The sequence below is a fragment of the Miscanthus floridulus genome, chromosome 15 (assembly GCF_019320115.1).
Source record: "Miscanthus floridulus cultivar M001 chromosome 15, ASM1932011v1, whole genome shotgun sequence".
Taxonomy (NCBI): domain Eukaryota; kingdom Viridiplantae; phylum Streptophyta; class Magnoliopsida; order Poales; family Poaceae; genus Miscanthus; species Miscanthus floridulus.
In genome coordinates, this window is record NC_089594.1 from 85,508,216 (window position 1) to 85,525,044 (window position 16,829).

The window sequence follows — 16,829 nt, forward strand, 5'->3', positions numbered from 1 at the left end:
GGTCAAACCAGCGCCAGCCTCATCAGGAACTGTGCAGACGACCAACAAATGCAAAGCACTACGGACACTCTGCCGTCAGGTATGACAATCTTCACTGCAGGAGCTACTACTACACCAGTGAACCAGATGTACAGATGCAGGAATCCCTCGGAGGACAGATACCTGGTTCGGTCCCCAGGTCTACTGCAAGGCGTTAGGTGCTACACCGACGCATCAACATCTACTGACCTCCCCTCTACTCCACCTAGAAATGCAGGGATTGGTCTGTTCATCATCAATACCCAGGTTAATCCAGTGCAAACCATCTACATCAAGGCGATGATGACAGCAATTACATCAGTGCTTATGGCTGAGGCTGCGGCAATGGCACTTGCTGCATTTGTCACTGACTGCCTCAGTATGCACCGAATCATCTTCCTCTCAGACAATCAGCTGCTAGTGCAGTTCCTAAATGGCTTGGATCAAGCAAATCCACCGGGCTGGAGGATCAAACACTTCATTCAGACTTTCACAAACTTCACAAGCCAAAGAGACGCAAGTATTCTCAGGATCCAAAGATCCCAGAATCAGACGGCTGATGTCTTAGCTTGGCAAGCACTCATAGATTCTCAGCCTCCTTCAAACTTGGCTTGTACCTGCTCTAACACAGCTCATGTAATTCAGTGCCCGCTTCAGGATGCACTGCAATATGTGGCCTTGAACTCTGTAAGGCTCCTAACAGCTGCTTGCTGTTGAAATAAAGTTGTTTGTTGTCAAAAAAAAAAAGGGTAGTTATGAGGATTTAATTAACATTATAAGTTGCTTTAAGATGCGTAAAAATTTCAGTGGAGGTCCACCAGAGCAATACTCTTATAATAATAAGATCATAATAATCAGATTATGATCCAAACATAATTGATTATAGGGATAATTGTGTTATTGCCCTTATCCGGCAGTCAAATTATGATTTTGTGCTTGTTTTTTTAACTTTGTGATTTTGCCCTTGTTATTTTGAAATGAATCATCCGTTTACCCCTGGTTTGGATGCCGTCAGATGATATGGAATAAATGAATTAAAAATTTCAAAACTTGGGGAAAACAAAGACGAAAAGACCAAATTGCCCCTTATCCTTATATTCAGCCTCTTGCCCCGTCCAACCATAAGGAAAACGTGTCTTTCTCATGGGCAGGATGCATTGAACAGGGCGTCAGGGCACATCCGGTGGAGGCGGCGTTGGCAGCGCACGCGTGCGGGGCGGCGGCGAGGCTCGGCAAGTGACGCGCGTGCGGGGGCTTCGGGCGTGCGGCGCTCGGAAGCTGCCGCGGCTCGGTCGCTCGAGCGCGGACGCGCGGTGGCTGGCATCCGAGCTGCGGCAGGCGGCGGCTCTCCTCCGGTCCTCGTCCTCCCAAACCCCGAAGGTCGGCGTGGCGCCGCGTCGGGCGGCCGACAGCAGATGGCTGGTTGCCCTGCGCACCTGCACCTGGCCGCTGGCCCACGTGCGCCGTGTGCGGCTGGTGAGGGCATCCGGCGTCAGGCAGCAGCCGCGTGTGGTGGCTCTGCCCCCGGTCCCTGCTCCCTGCGGTGGGTTGGGTATTTTGGCTTGCCCCTGCTGTGGAGATTTTTTTATTTCCTTTGGCAAATCGGTAAATCTGAATTATGGTGAATCCAGTGTATCTGAAATGTGATAGGGACATGGTGCATGGGAGACTTTGCAATGTGATATGGACATGTTGTTTCTCCATGAGATGATTGTTATCATGTTTTTATATGTGCTTAATATTGTTAAAATGTTGCCACGATTTTGAATATTCTTTCGATATTAAATCAGATTTGAAATAATTACAGATTGTATTTGACCATATCTAACCCCTTATTTCCATAATCCTATAATTCTGATGAGACATGATTTAGGGGGATTATAGGTGCTACAAGTGCAACTAGCTTGTCCCCCAACCAATTTTCCAACTTATACCAAACCAAAAGATATATATATAAGATAGGATTTTCTCACTTTAAGCAACCATAATCAGCCACAATAATCAAGGGAACCAATAAACACTCAATTATTATAATCCATAATCACAATTATATATAGTATTTAATTAATCCTATACATAATCCACATATTAGAATAATTGGCTGTGAGATCAAAAACAGGTCCAGAGTGTGTCTTGCGATTATTAGGAGAGAGAAACTGAGAAGGTAACTGGGTGTTCGGCTGATCCAGTTTGTGACTTATTTCGGCTGATTTCGGCTGATTCAATAGTGTTCTGTGAGAGAGAATAAGCTGAAAGAAGCTTATTCTTTCGGACGAAACAATATATAATTTAGTTGTCACACGTCACCGCATTATTACGAGAAAACATCATCATAATAAAAAAAGTAGAACAGGGTAGCAAAATAATAACGCCGTGTTTTCCCCGATGCCTGTCTCACTGCTCAGTAGTCACAGACAAATGCGCTCCTGCATGTGTGCACAATACTTACGAAGTTAGGTAGGCATACATACATGTAATAATAATAATAACGAGGGAGAAAAAAGAAGACAAAAGCGACAATGGTGCGAGTCAAACCCGCACGAACGTACCATTAATCCTCCCATTCCAATTTATTAGTATTCCTAGCATCATTCATCGACGAACCCGTTCCAGGAAAGACTTGACACCTTCATCCTCCCATTCCAATTTATCCCAAGGATCGATGCATAGTTCGAATTTATCCCAACGATCGAAGCATAGTTTAGTCAACTTGTGTGGTAAGCTTTGCACTGTGAAGGGAAGCCGCTTCAACTTTCGGCATCTTACAATTTCCAACTCCTCAAGGCATGCGAACGTCACGTCAGAACCGCACAAGCTGCCTAGCTGGTAATTGTCAACTAAAAACAGATATTTGAGGCAAGGGAATGTCTTTGAACTCTCTTGTCCTGCGCCCATACAGATCTGCTTCATATCCATGCAACCACCCACATGAAGATATTCAAGGCAAGGCAAGTTCGGCGCCCAAGAGAGGTGCTGTAGTTCTCTGCAGAAAGACACATACAAATGTGTGAGCCTTGGGAACAAAGCTTGCGAAGACGATGTTCCCTCCCACATTCTTATAGTTGTAAGGTTATGCAAATCTAGGAGCACGAGCACACTGAGAGCATCAAATGGTTTTCCCAGTTCATCTCCTACAATTATTTGCTCCATTGCGCAAGACTCAAAGTGCAGTTCATTTAACGTCCTTCCCGCAATATCACCTGTCAAAGTATCTACTGCCAGGCAGAGCTTGTTTGTTTCTTCCAATCCGGATATGATCAAATCCCTAATGGGGATGCCAGCTGCCTTCCGTAGTGATTCATATCCATCATCACCTTCAGCGACCATATCAACCGCTTTCAAGTTTGGAAGGGTGCACAACTCTTGCATTATTTTAGACATATAATCAATTGTCATTCTGTCATTAATTATCATTATGTCAATCACTTGCAATTCTGTAAGACAGGATATGACCTCCTTCGGAATCCTCTCGATGCCTGTGCCTGCTAGATATAAGAATTTAAGCTTAGTAAGTTCTCTAAGGCGTTTGGGAACTGTCCTTAGGGCTCTGTTACGTGACAAATCCAGATGCTCCAAGTTTACCAAGGCAAATAACTCTTCAGGTATCTCCTTGATTCTGTTGCGGCTTAGATCTAGGTATGTCAGCTCAGTGAAACTCTGAATGGCTCCAAATATCCTCTCATCCAAAAGATTGTGATGAAGGTATAGCCTCTTGAGATTTGTGGAGCCAGTAAACGGATGAAGCTCCGCGATTTTACTGGACATTAATGAGATGCATTCGGCTCTGCGCCAAGGAATGGTGCGTATAGACAGATTTGCACCAACTCCTGCACGAACGACCCACTTGTCCTTGTTGCGAATGCAGCCACAAGATATCCAAATAGCCATATCACGGATCACATCATGCATCTTAACACCAACGTCAACTGGCAATATCTGATGGTTAAAGTTTATTCTATCATGAAAGTAACCAACATTTAGCCTACCCCAACTTGTTTGGGACTTAAAGGCTTTGTTGTTGTTGTGAAAGTAACCAACATTATCATCCATAGTATCACAACTGTCTAACAAGCATGCAGCTGTAAGTTCACCTATTAGAGAATGTGCTTTTCTGTAGGAACCATGTATATCACACTCGTCAACTAGACCTAAGCCAATCCAGCATCGTATCAGGTCCCCCGTCCGAATCACTTCATCCTCTGGCCATAGTGAGCAAGTCAACAAACACTGTCTCAAGGTTTCATTTCTTAGGCTATCATAACTGAACTTGAGTCGTCTGAAAACAGTATTTTCCATACGGAGGTCCTGATCATCCTCGCCACAGCATGACTGTTTCATGTGTTGCATGGCAGATTCCCATTGTTTCGGATTACTTTTGCCGTACATTGCCCTTCCGACAGTTATCAAAGCTAATGGCAAGCCCTTCAGTTCCTCCACAAGTTCCTTTGCAAGAGCTTCAATACGAGGACTAGAAGATAGAGTCCCCTGTCCGACCTTGTCTTGAAATAGCTGCAAGGCCTCATCATCTGGCAAGCATGCCACATTGATCTCTTTTTTTACGTCCATTTGACCACACACCGTTTTTGATCTTGTTGTGAGAACCACTTTGCGTCTCTGTTGTAGTCCATTTCCAAGGGGATACGGTATGCCCACTGCTTCCAGATCAATCCGATTCCAAACGTCATCTAATAGTATTAGAAATTTTTTTGTTGTCAGGAAGCCCAAAATGGTGTCAGCTCGAGATTTAACATCATCGCCTTCCGGTAACTTGAGCTTGAGCTTCTTGCCAATCTCGTCTTGGATTGTTTCCACTGAACCCTCTTTGGAGGCCGTAACGAAGATAACATGATGAAATAATGAGTCCCCAAGAAAAGCGTTGTTGATCTTTGTCAGAAGATGGGTCTTGCCCACTCCGCCCAGCCCCCAGATTCCAATGACACCCACTGAACTATCCTTAATATACTCCATAGCCTCTCCAAATATTTCAACTCTGGAAGGCTGCTGCTCTGCGGACGAACATGGCATCTCTTGGACGGAAGGTGGTAATGCTTCCACTGTAACAACGCTGGGTTGACCACTGAGACATTCTTGGAGCCGACGAAGCATGCCAGCTGCAATCACACTGAGATCCCAGTTTAACTCATTTTGCTCAGATTCACAGATAACCGTCCCGACAGAGATGTTGGTATCCACGCTAGCCATCCAGTTGTTGATCTGATTTGTTGCTACCTTGCCCTCTCGCTTTCCAAGCTCAATCTCGTGATTGACATCATTTCTCCTCCCACGCAAGTTTTGCAAACATTGCTTAAGCTTTGTAATAACAATTCTTTCTGTCTGGAAGGCATTAATTAATATTAGTAACTAGTGACAAATATAAGTTAGCAAAAATCTTGTTACCAAATTTGAGTTAACTGTAAAGACATACCAGCAATGATGCTTCTTGATCCTTGATATGCATCAATTCCTTGGCAACACCAATGATATTCTGCCACTGTCCTGGTTCCCCTTTTCCGCGCATTGCGCTGCCTATTCTTATCAGTTCTGATGGTAGAGCTCTTAGTTGCTCCACGAGATCTTTTGCAAGTGCTCCGATGCGGGGTTCAGAATAAAGACTATCATTACCAATGCATTCTTGGAACAGCTCAAGTGCTTCGTCAATTTTTAGGCCGGGGACATTTATAGTTCTGTTCACACACATCTGATCACACAAGCTTCGTGATCTTGTTGTGATTACAACTTTTCGCTTCAATTGGCCTTGATTTCCAAGGGGTGGTAGGCCAACTTCTGCTAGGTTCAGATTGTAGTAAAGGCCATCTAGCAAAACTAGAAAACTTTTATCCTGAAGGAATTTAGATATCCTGGTGGCTTGAGTGGTTAATGAATCACCGCGGTCCTGCATTTTCAGCCGTTGAATAATTTCAGATTGGATACGTTGCACCGAACAGTCTTCTAAGGTTGTCAAATAGATAACAAAGTCAAATGGAGGGTCCCTTCTGTTTGATGAACTAGGAATCAAGGAGTTTCCTGTTTCAAATGAATTGTTGATCGCCTTGAGAACGAGTGTTTTCCCAACACCAACTGGACCCCATATTCCGATCATTCCCTCTGCATCCTCAATGATGTGCTGGCGAGCTTGTTCAACAAAAAGCACCTGACTTGGCAGTAGAACAGCGTGGACATCAATATGAAGGACAGATGGCAGCTGTGCAACATCACAGGGTTGATCACCGAGACATTCTCGGAGCTGAGAAAGCTGCGCTGCGGCAATTCTAGTATCCCAGTTTAACTCAGTTTGCTTGGACTCACAAACAGCCATCGCGTCAGATAGGATGGTATCTGCTCGAGCCAGCCAGGTTTCGATCTTGTTTGTTGCTACCATGCCATTTCCCTTGGCAAGCTCAATCTTGTCACAGACTTCTCTGCTCTTCTCACGCAACTTCTCCACGTGCTCCTTAATCTTCATAATAATTTCTTCTTCCTGGAAGATAGTAATAATTAATACAGATTATAGAGAAAAAAATAAGTATGTTCCACCCAGTAGCCAGTGCTCTACTACACACTCTTCTATATAAAATATATAAACTGCTAGGCTACTGTGGATGTTAGTGCACGTCCTCATAGGATGAAAGCTAATGTGGCAAGAATTTAATAAGGAAAACGAAAGAGTTAGTACCTTATGCTATAACAAAGTTTGGCACAAATTATACTAGACAAGAAACAAAAATTATGCGTTGGGGGATAGCCAGTGGCCCTATTATATGTTAGCATGAACAGAATGTATTCTTAGCATGTTTTTGGAAATAGCTATAGACACCCAACATTGGGAGTGTCAGTGGCATCAAGCAAATTAATTGATTCTTTGAAGTCATAATACCTGGTCTTCAGGAGACGTGTCACAACTTTTTTTTGTTTTTTTGCGAAGGGGCCCTTCACTGTCGAGACTGCAGTCTATGCTTTCCAAACTAAGCTTCTTGATAATTTGCCCCGTAGTGGGCCTTTCATTTCGTTCACTTTTGATGCACCATTTACCTATTTCAAGACAACTCATTAACTGTTGGCAATCTACTGATGATAGTGCTTCTGCCGACTTGTTTCTCCATTTGTTAATTATCTGGAAAATATTAACAAAAGTTTGATACTATGCAGTGCTAAAACAAAAAGATAATTAAAATGGACCATCAGATACATTGAATGTGTAAAAGAACAGTTTCTTACTTGTTCGATATCAAGATCGATATCAGGATAAGGTTTGCAACCTGTTATGATCTCTATGATTACTACACCCAAACTGTATATGTCTGCCATAGTTGTTATTTTACCTTCACTTACGTATTCTGGTGCCATGTAACCACTGCATCACAACATGAGTGTTTCATCAACTTTAAAGGGTTAAGCTAAAGAAAGCTAGAAAGAAAAAAGATTTTGTAAGCAATATTGTATCAACAGATTAGTAACTTACTATGTTCCTCGAACGGGGCCAATTTGAGTATTCCTATCACAAAGGAGTTTGGCCAGACCAAAATCTGCAACTTTTGGCACCATATTTTCATCGAGCAATATGTTAGCAGGTTTTAGGTCCAAGTGAACGATGAAAGCATTATTATTTTGAGGTCTACAATCCTCATGAAGGTAATGTAAACCACAGCAAACCCCCTTAATTATTTTGTAGCATGTGCGCCAATCAAGTCCAGAAGATTCATCTACAATTAAACAGCAACTCATAAATTTCATTTCCCTTTTTAGGGAATTTTTGCAACGGAGAGATATGACTGTTTGACTTTGCAAATGGTGCCTAGCAAATTTGGCCACTTACAATGTGAAATGGTCAATTCCACATAAGTTGGATGCACCACATCAAAATTTCTCAATCCTCAAACCACCAAAAACTACCCCAGATCCAAGGATCATTGCCGGAATCAGAGCCGACAGAGGGCAGTAATCAGCAGTTATGGGATGTGGGTATCACTGTCAGGTCACAGACCGACAGTGATAGGTATTTAGAGCAACCATAATGTATATATGGATTCGGTAGTACATATGAGAGAATCAGCAGTGAGAAGAATTATTTGTTTATTCCTTATGGGTAGTCCATAGGACTATGGATACCTTTACTTATGGACTGCTCTATAGACTACATCTACAATGTTTCAGCTAGCTAATAGACAATATTCTAATGCCTATGGACTACTTTTCTGCAACATTGTGGTTGCTCTTATTGCTGCCGATTAGAGCCTCAACCCGACACTAACAAGATGAGGGTCACTGCTGGATCAAGACTGCACCTGGAAGTCATAGTTAGAGAGTTTCGTACCCATTTTAAACTAAGTAGATCATGTCCATGAGCATTTGGAGATGGGAAAAGATGCCTCCTAGCACTTGCAAGGTACAATTATATGGTGCATAAGCATAACATTCTTACTGGTATGTGGTTGATGTAGATCATAATTTGTGTTCTAGAACATGCATTGAAAATAAAAAAACTTCAAATGTAGGCATGGCCACTATTTCCTCTATGGTTCTATGTCCTAGTCGTTATGTTGAAACTTGTGCATGAGCTAGCAATCCTAAGTACTTGATTGAGTTGAGAGGCATCAAGCTACAAGTTCAACTTCCATAAGATAACTGCCCCATGGTGGTGAAGAAGCTTGGAGAGGGATCAAACCGTGACTAAAGTAAAATGGTGGTCAACAAGGCCAAGTCACATTGAAGGTGATCAAGTTCAAGAAGAAGATTGTGTGGTGCTCCGGAGGAGGATTTGTGAGAGGCTCTTGTGCTCATTCTCCGCCGACGAGGCAAATAGCAACTCAAGTGTAATAGAGGCTTGAAGAGTGCCTTGTAATCGAATCCGTCCTAGAGATCAAGCCATTAGTGGAAGAGGCAACATTGCGGGGTTGAGGGAATGAGCCGTAGCTCGGTCGGTCGGTCTTCCAGCTGCGGAAGCCGTCGGTCCTGCGTTCGAGTGCTGCTCGGCGCATGATTCCCACTGGGGTTTTTCCCCAATTTCTCTAGGTGCCTCTTTCGCAGATATGCTATAATGGTCAAGTGACGTGCCCGTCACGCTCGGAGTCTACTGATCTTCGAGTATCTCTCAGCTGTGTCCGTTGTCTAGGTATAGCTGTACGTCTGTTTGTATACCGTGTGTGTGAGGTGTGCGTGTGTGTGGTGGTGTGTGTCTGTATCCGAACAGATACTACAGTCTTACTTAGATAAGAGGCAAAAAAAACATTGCGGGGTTGAGACTTGATAGAGAGGCCGCGATCCTAGGACTTACCTCAACATGGACATAGGTTGTTGGCAAACAACCAAACCATGGGGATAAATCTTTGTCTCTCTTATGGTTAGCATTCCTCTACTCTTGTTTCATTTGAACAATTACTTTCCTATAGTAGAGACGTAACTTAGCTAGCTTAATCACTAGACTTGTTGAAAGGTCCTAATGGCTAGAGGGGGGTGAATAGCCTAATAAAATTTCTACAACAACACTTAACAAAGTGGTTAGACAATTATGAGACAAAGCGAGTATTGCGCTAGCCTACTTAAAATGCAAGCCACCTACCACAATTCTAGTTTAGATAGTGTCTATTCACATAATAGTAAAGACACTATTCTATGTTAGTGTGCTCTCAAAGACTAACTAAAGAGCAACACCAACCAACCAACCAAGCTCTCACAACTAGCTACACTAAAGAGCTTGTCAACTAGTTTGCGGTAAGGTAAAAAGAGTGATTAGGATAGTTATACCGCCGTGTAGATGAAGTACCAATCAATCACAAAGATGAATAACAATGGAGACCAATCACCTCGGAATCAAAGGATGAACACAATGATTTTTACCGAGGTTCACTTGCTTGCCGGCAAGCTAGTCCTCATTGTGGCGATTCACTCACTTGGAGGTTCACGCGCTAATTGGCTTCACACGCCAAACCCTTAATAAGGTACCGCACAACCAACACAAGATGAGGATCACACAAGCCACGAGCAATTCACTAAAGTACCTTTTGGCTCTCCGTCGGGGACAAGGTCAAGAACCCCTCACAATCACCACGATCGGAGCCGGAGACAATCACCACCTCCGCTCGACGATCCTCGCTGCTCCAAGCCGTCTAGGTGGCGGCAACCACCAAGAGTAACAAGCGAAATCCGCAGCGAAACATGATCACTAAGTGCCTCTAGATGCAATCACTCAAGCAATGCACTTGGATCACTCCCAATCTCACTATGATGATGAATCAATGATGTAGATGAGTGGGAGTCCTTTTGCTAGGCTCACAAGGTTGCTATGTCAATGAAAATGTGCAAGAGTATGCCCTTGAGCCGGCCATGGGGCTATAAATAGAGCCCCCATTAAATAGAGCCGTTATACCCCTTCACTGGGCAAAACGCGCTCTGACCGGACGCTCCGGTCAAACTGACCGGACGCTGGCCCTCAGCGTCCGGTCGCCCGATGGACGCCACGCATCACCAGCTTCAAACGCTGTTCGTCAGATTCTAACGGCTACGAAGCTGACCAGACGCTCCGGTCAAAACTGACCGGACGCTGAAGCCCCATCGTCCGGTCGTTTCCAGTAAGCTCCCCGAGGCATGTTTTTTCGACCGGACGCGTCCGGTCCACCTTGACCGGACGCAGACCAGCGTCCGGTGCTCAACCCTACTCACTGTGCCGTCTGACAGCTCGACCGGACGCAGCCTTTCAGCGTCCGGTCGCTGAGTGACCCAGCGTCCGGTCAGTAGACCGACGCCAGCATCATTTCGACCAACTCCATTTCAACTCCAAAAGCGCCGAATCCCGCCTCGCAAGCTCGGCGGGAGGGAGAGAGGGACACAAACCCATCTCAACCCTGCAAACACCTTGTGCACATGTGTTAGCATATTTTCACAAATGTTATCAAGGGTGTTAGCACTCCACTAGATCCTAAATGCATATGCAATGAGTTAGAGCATCTAGTGGCACTTTGATAACCGCATTCCGATACGAGTTTCACCCCTCTTAATAGTACGGCTATCAAACCTAAATGTGATCACACTCTCTAAGTGTCTTGATCACTAAAACAAAATAGCTCCTATGGTTTATACCTTTGCCTTGAGCTTTTTGTTTTTCTCTTTCTTCATTTCAAGTTTAAGCCCTTGATCATCGCCATGCCATCACCATTGTCATGCTATAATCTTCATTAGCTTCTTCTACTTGAAGTGTGCTACCTATGTCATGAGCACTTGATAAACTAGGTTAGCACTTAGGGTTTCATCAATTCACCAAAACCAAACTAGAGCTTTCACTTGTGAAGGCTTCCACCCAAGACTTGCATAACCTAGATAGAAGTAGTGCTTATTAGGGCCTCGTTTTGTACTAACCTTGTTGACTAAGTATTGTTCTTTGTTTAAATTTTTGATTAGGATATTAAACCCCCACTCTCTCTAGCCATCCAAAGACCCCTTTCAACAATCCAAATGCTAATTCTTGTCTTGGAAAATTTGAGTGCCTACTTTTTTCGTCATCTAAAAGCACCTAGTTTATGCTCAAATCTTGTTTTTTCTCTCAATAGTTGATGGTATTTGTTGATAGAATGCGTTATTGTTGTAGTGGAGATGCTAACAAAACACATAATTTGAAATAATCCCAATAGTTGAAAAAAGGGAAAGACTCTATTGCCGTACCTTGAAGATGTTCATCAAGGCTGCCCATTGTTAGATATTCCAAGCAAAGTAACATCTCCTGCTGCGATTCCGCAAGAACAAAAGTTCCATTGTATGGTACAACTTTTTTGCTTGTTTCGAAACAATAGCCTACACATCGTACTATATTTGGGTGCCTGAGACTCATAAGAGCAACCACCTCATTCTTAAACTGCATCTCCTGATCATCTGGATTTCTTAACTGTCGTTTAATAATAAACTTCTTCACGGCAATCATTTTCCCATTTTCAAGCTCTCCCTGTTTACACTCTAATATTAACATGCATGGATATGGATTTCTGGATAAATAAGGCTGATTACATAAATTTGTGAGGAGGGAAAGATATTATGGTTTAATCTTACCTTATAAACCTTACCAAACCCACCTTCACCGAGTAATCGCTTGTCAGAGAAATTATCTGTGATCCTCTTCAAATATTCTAATGTCATAACTCTTGGTATTGAATGGGGATCTTGTAATATGCGCTCCAGCATATCATCACTGCTACACTTAGAATCGTCCATTCTTTTGTAAAAAACTCTGATGACACAAATAGTTTCACATAATAGGAAACATCTGCTTGTCTTCCACAAAGTAGATATAATAGTGCTTCAATAAGTAGGATGGTTGGTTACATGTGAATGAAAGATTTGTGCCAAACAACAATACTGTGCAACACAGAAGGCAAAATAAAATAGTGTGAGCATGTTGATACCCAAATAGCCAAATTGTCATATGTTGTATTGCATTCACCCCCTGAGAAATAATATAGGTGAAGAGTGTATGGGCTAGAAGTTGCATCGCTTTTCTTTTTCAAGTCACCACCTTTGGCTTGCCTATGCTTTACAACCTAGTGTGAACTTATGTTGTATTGAATGAACTTCTCAGTTTAATGAGTACCGAGGACTAATCTTTAATAAACTTTGCAAGTTTAGTACTTCCTCCGTTCGGAAATGGTAATCCTATTTTGACGAGTAAAAAGTCATACAAATCGATTTGACCTTTAATTTCTTTTACAATATGTTTTCATTTGCTAATGAATCAATATCATCTTAGAAACACTTTAAATACAAATCTATTTGGGCAAGTTTTATGTCCTATATAAACTTGTATACAATTTGATTAATTATTTGTAAAACTTAACTTTTCCCTATATAAAATATGATTATCATTCTGGGAGCTCCAGCGTGAATCTGAAATATAAGTTTGTATGCACAGAAAAAATTATTGCTTTGATCTAGACAGCTAAGAAAGGTGGTGACTTTTGGATCTCGGGAGGACAGAAATCATGAAGTGTTGCTCCAAGGTAAAAGCGTTCTTATAACTAGAAGCAGGCTGCTGGAACACACATATATAGGACAGGATCCCAGGGAGGACAAGATTACAACTAACCTGGAGAAGAACTTCGTCAGGCTTCAAGAGACAGGAGTAGGCCTGACCGCATCGAGAAGGGCAAATGGGATCCTGGGATAGATCCTTGAAAACAATTGGGAAGCATCCGAGAAGAGGATATGTTGCTCCTGATAAGCACCGAACGACACCAACCACACATGACACATGTAGAGTGGTTGCGGCGACTTGACCTGAGACGAAGATATTTATTTTTCAGGACCACCACACACCAACCGAGTCGCATCGCTCTTTCTGTCTGTTTTTATTTATTACTTTACTCTTCCTGTTTGCGCACTCTGTTCAGCGATTTTTATTAGCGGTGATAATAAATGGATAAACAAGTACGCACCACTCTGTTCAGCAATGTTTATCTGCACCACACAATGCGCACGAATATGAAAACCAAGTAAAATGCCCATCTATAGTATTAATAAATGAAATGGTATTGCTTCAAAAAAAATGGTATTGCTTACTTTCTTTCAGAAATTTTAACTAGGGATAAATAGTTGGAACATAACAATAACTACGCTTTTTTGTCCTGTTCGCTTGGCTTATAAACCGTACTTTTTCAGTCAATGAACAATATTTTTCTCTCACAACAAATCAACAGTACTTTCAGCCATAGCTTATCAGCTAAGCGAACAGGGCATTTATATTTGGCCTTTGCTAAGGTACATCAAAATGATTGGAGCTGTCCACTTAATTAGATTTGGATGGTTGATCATGTATTACCTCTACGTAATATATGAAATATATATATTATTTTTATTTTGTAAAATAGGACAAATAGGGAATAATAAATTGGATTAAAAAATATTTATTTTCGCGTGGCAAACAATTTTTTTTTGTGAATACGCTCAGGTCCCTGGCATGGCACACATGGTGCATGAGCATGGCCCGACTAGTTGATTTATTGAGTTTTAATATGTGATTATAAAGTTTTGTATTTATCAGTACAAAGTTTGAAATGCACTAGTATAAATTTTTGAATTACAAAGTTTGAGAACTAGGTGTACAAAGTTAATATAATGCTAGTAGAAGTTCACGATGTGCTTAGTACTCTAGTAGAAGGGTCTATGTTCTGAGTGCAATTCTAAATTTTGGATCTTGTAGTACAATGTTTAGGTCTCTGCCTTTTGAATATTCAAATGTACTAATAAGAAGATTTAACCGATCACTCTTACGTGTAGTCTGAGTGGACTCGTAGTCCTAAGACGATACAAAACTCAACCGACACTCTCACATCTCCTCTAAGTCGACTGATAGGCCTAACATGAAAGGAAGTGAACCGATCACCTTACATGTAGTTCAAATGGACTGATAGACCTAACACGATCTAATCACTCTCATGTCTCGTCAGAGTGAACTAATAGCCCTAACATGATAGGAACTAAGGCGTCACTCTCACGTGTTGTCCAAGTGGACTATTATGCCTAACACGATAAGAAATCAACATATCACTCTCCTGTCTCGTTTAAATGGACTCCTAGTCCTAGCAAGTTAGCAACTCAACCTACACTCTCCTGCACTCACCAGTAGCTGTACACCGGATTCAAAAAATGGGAGCAAAATCACTACTAATCCTTGAAGCAATCAGGGCCGTAAACACAAATGCTTCACCTATAAGCTCATGATTACTCGTACTACTCCAGATTTGAGCCGAGCAGAATGGCGTACGTTTTGGCGAATTGGCGAAACATATCGGGGTTCGTTTAGTGTTGAGGTACAGTGGTTAACTCATCCGAAATACTGTAATAAGTAATTTAATTTAAACAAGCTTGATAAATTTGGAATTTCGTGGAAGTGGAAAGGGGGATCTGAGAAGGCTAGTCCAAGACAGCTCCGTTTGCTTGTGCATGGGATGGAACGATGGGAGGGCGCCTGGCATACAGGCATGCAGCGGCGGCGTGTACGCACTACGCATACGAGTACATCCGTTGCTCTACACCTCTGTAGAGAATGATAATGGGAGCCAACACCTTACTGTATTAATCTCATAGTGTATATGTAGTGTACATCTCAAGAGGTTGCCTTTGGCAACCGAGTCAATCTACAACCGGTGCACGTCGTGCACGAGTACAGGGCACGTGGTGACTGCGCTCACCGTGGCGAGCAGTTACACAAGTCTACAATACATGTATACTCACCCCTCCTTCCACCCCCCAGGCACTGTACTATCATTTCTGGAGCGTGCCGTGTCGTGCCATGCCGACTCCAGGCTCAGCGTGTCCGTGCCGGTCCAGGCACTAAACTGGCAAAACCCCTCAATGAACTCAGCACAGCAATTCAAAGAGATCTAAAATGACTAAGTTCATAAAAGATCAAAAACATATCAGAACACATCACAGCAAAGAACACAAACTTTTGAAACTAAAACTAATTTAAGTAGGAGCTGTGTAATGGCTGTCTCATTAAAAACCTGTTTAGGTAAAACTCACCCTTGTGAGAAACCCTAAACAGGAAAAAAGTACAGCCAGCTCCTAGATTAATTGTTCATTACATCCATCACCACAAGTCCAACTCTCAGTTAACCATTACATAAATGGGAAGTGAACTAGTCGACATCAAGATAAAGACCAGCAAAGGCCTCTTCCAGCTCCTTGTCCTCCACCATGTGCTGCAGTCTTGTCTCAGCATTCTCCCAATCCTTGATGCAGGTAAGCGCCTCTACAGTTTCAGGGTTCAGCCTCCGCCGCCGCTCCTCGATGATCCTACCAGTTAAGCTAAAAGTAGACTTTGAAGAAATGGTCGACACAGGCACTGTCAAAATGTCTTTAGCAAGAACAGAAAGTACTGAATAAGTAAGCTTGTGCTCATGCCACCACTGCATGATATTAAACTCATCATCCAACTGGCTTACCGTGTCACAATCCAGGTAGGATGCAAGTTCACTAGAGTTAGAACTAGCAGTTGCTGCCTGCAGCAAGAAAGTGGCAGAAACACTCCTAGAATGATCAAGACTAGAAGGGAGGGAAGAACAGCCAGCTCCAACATCCAACTCCTCATCATCATAAATTTTAGCCCAAGCTGTTCTTTTCTTACCAAACAGGGATGGGGGAACAACCCTTTTCAGCCTATTAGAGCCATATATTACATCATACATGTTATACATTTTAAACAGAAGAGCTCTGGTGTCCAGCAACTTATTAGTGTAGTCAATATTAAAAAAAAGAATGTAACTTTCTAAGCACTTTGGTAAATCCCTTAATTTTAGCTCTTGGATCCAATATGAATGCAATAGAATAAAGATCAGGTATGTTCTTCCAGTACTTATTGTATTTGTCAATCATAGGTTGGAAAACAGATCTTAGATGTTCATCATGTTGATACCTATGCAGGTGTATAGCAATCTTAACAAGATGATGAATCATAAGTAGAGAAGTAGGATAGTAAACACCAGACAAATCAACAGTTGAGTCATAGAACAGTTCAAGAAATTCCAAGATTTTATTTGCCATAGCCCAGTGATCATCAGTCAAAAGGAAACCACTACCTGAACCTCTAGGGTAATTGGTCTCAATGAAAGTACTGAAAGTACTCTTGTGAGGCAGCAAGTGCTTAAGCATTAGGTAGGTAGAGTTCCATCTAACATCCATGTCTAATCTAAACTTCCTAGGTCTAACACCACTAGCAATGCAATAACTCTTGTATGCAGCAATTCTTTGATTAAAAGAGTTCATAAAAGAGATTGATGTTCTAAAATCCTCAATGAGAGGATTCACAACAGCTAGTACTTCTTTCACAATCA

The 16,829-nt window shown here is 42.3% G+C and overlaps 2 protein-coding genes across 5 annotated transcripts; both read right to left on the reverse strand.

Annotated features, from left to right (window-relative positions):
• Positions 1-2,029: 2,029 nt before the first annotated feature.
• LOC136506576 (probable disease resistance protein At5g63020) lies at positions 2,030-13,233 on the reverse strand. 4 transcript variants are annotated; one of them, XM_066501489.1, is made up of 9 exons: positions 13,082-13,233; positions 12,052-12,229; positions 11,671-11,947; positions 7,478-7,718; positions 7,234-7,369; positions 6,893-7,129; positions 5,444-6,496; positions 2,568-5,352; positions 2,030-2,444 (listed from the first exon to the last, which is right to left on the reverse strand). In XM_066501489.1, the coding sequence occupies exons 2-8, from the start codon at positions 12,211-12,213 to the stop codon at positions 2,611-2,613; spliced, it is 4,848 nt and encodes a 1,615-aa protein (XP_066357586.1). In that variant the 5' UTR covers positions 12,214-12,229; positions 13,082-13,233; the 3' UTR covers positions 2,030-2,444; positions 2,568-2,610. The 4 variants fall into 4 exon arrangements, with proteins under 4 accessions (XP_066357586.1, XP_066357588.1, XP_066357587.1 ...); XM_066501491.1 differs by having other exon boundaries at positions 7,478-7,541; positions 12,052-12,357; XM_066501490.1 differs by having other exon boundaries at positions 7,478-7,547; positions 12,052-12,357.
• Positions 13,234-15,635: 2,402 nt separating this feature from the next.
• On the reverse strand, positions 15,636-16,539 carry LOC136507836 (zinc finger BED domain-containing protein RICESLEEPER 1-like). Its single transcript, XM_066502438.1, has 2 exons — positions 16,262-16,539; positions 15,636-16,155 (listed from the first exon to the last, which is right to left on the reverse strand). Exons 1-2 carry the CDS (start codon positions 16,537-16,539, stop codon positions 15,636-15,638), a joined length of 798 nt encoding a protein of 265 aa, XP_066358535.1.
• Between the last annotated feature and the right edge of the window lie 290 nt (positions 16,540-16,829).

Bases quoted from the DNA above. Each gene is read 5' to 3' on its own strand.
- LOC136506576 (XM_066501489.1), bottom strand. From the start codon at position 12,213: ATGGACGATTCTAAGTGTAGCAGTGATGATATGCTGGAGCGCATATTA. The intron at 7,719-11,670 runs GTACGGCAATAG...GTTTAATTGTAG, and splicing joins CCTTGATGAACATCTTCAAG to ATGAATCTTCTGGACTTGAT. The intron at 6,497-6,892 runs GTATTATGACTT...ACTATCTTCCAG, and splicing joins ACACGTCTCCTGAAGACCAG to GAAGAAGAAATTATTATGAA.
- LOC136507836 (XM_066502438.1), bottom strand. From the start codon at position 16,539: ATGGCAAATAAAATCTTGGAATTTCTTGAACTGTTCTATGACTCAACT. The intron at 16,156-16,261 runs GTTACATTCTTT...TGGCTCTAATAG, and splicing joins TTTACCAAAGTGCTTAGAAA to GCTGAAAAGGGTTGTTCCCC.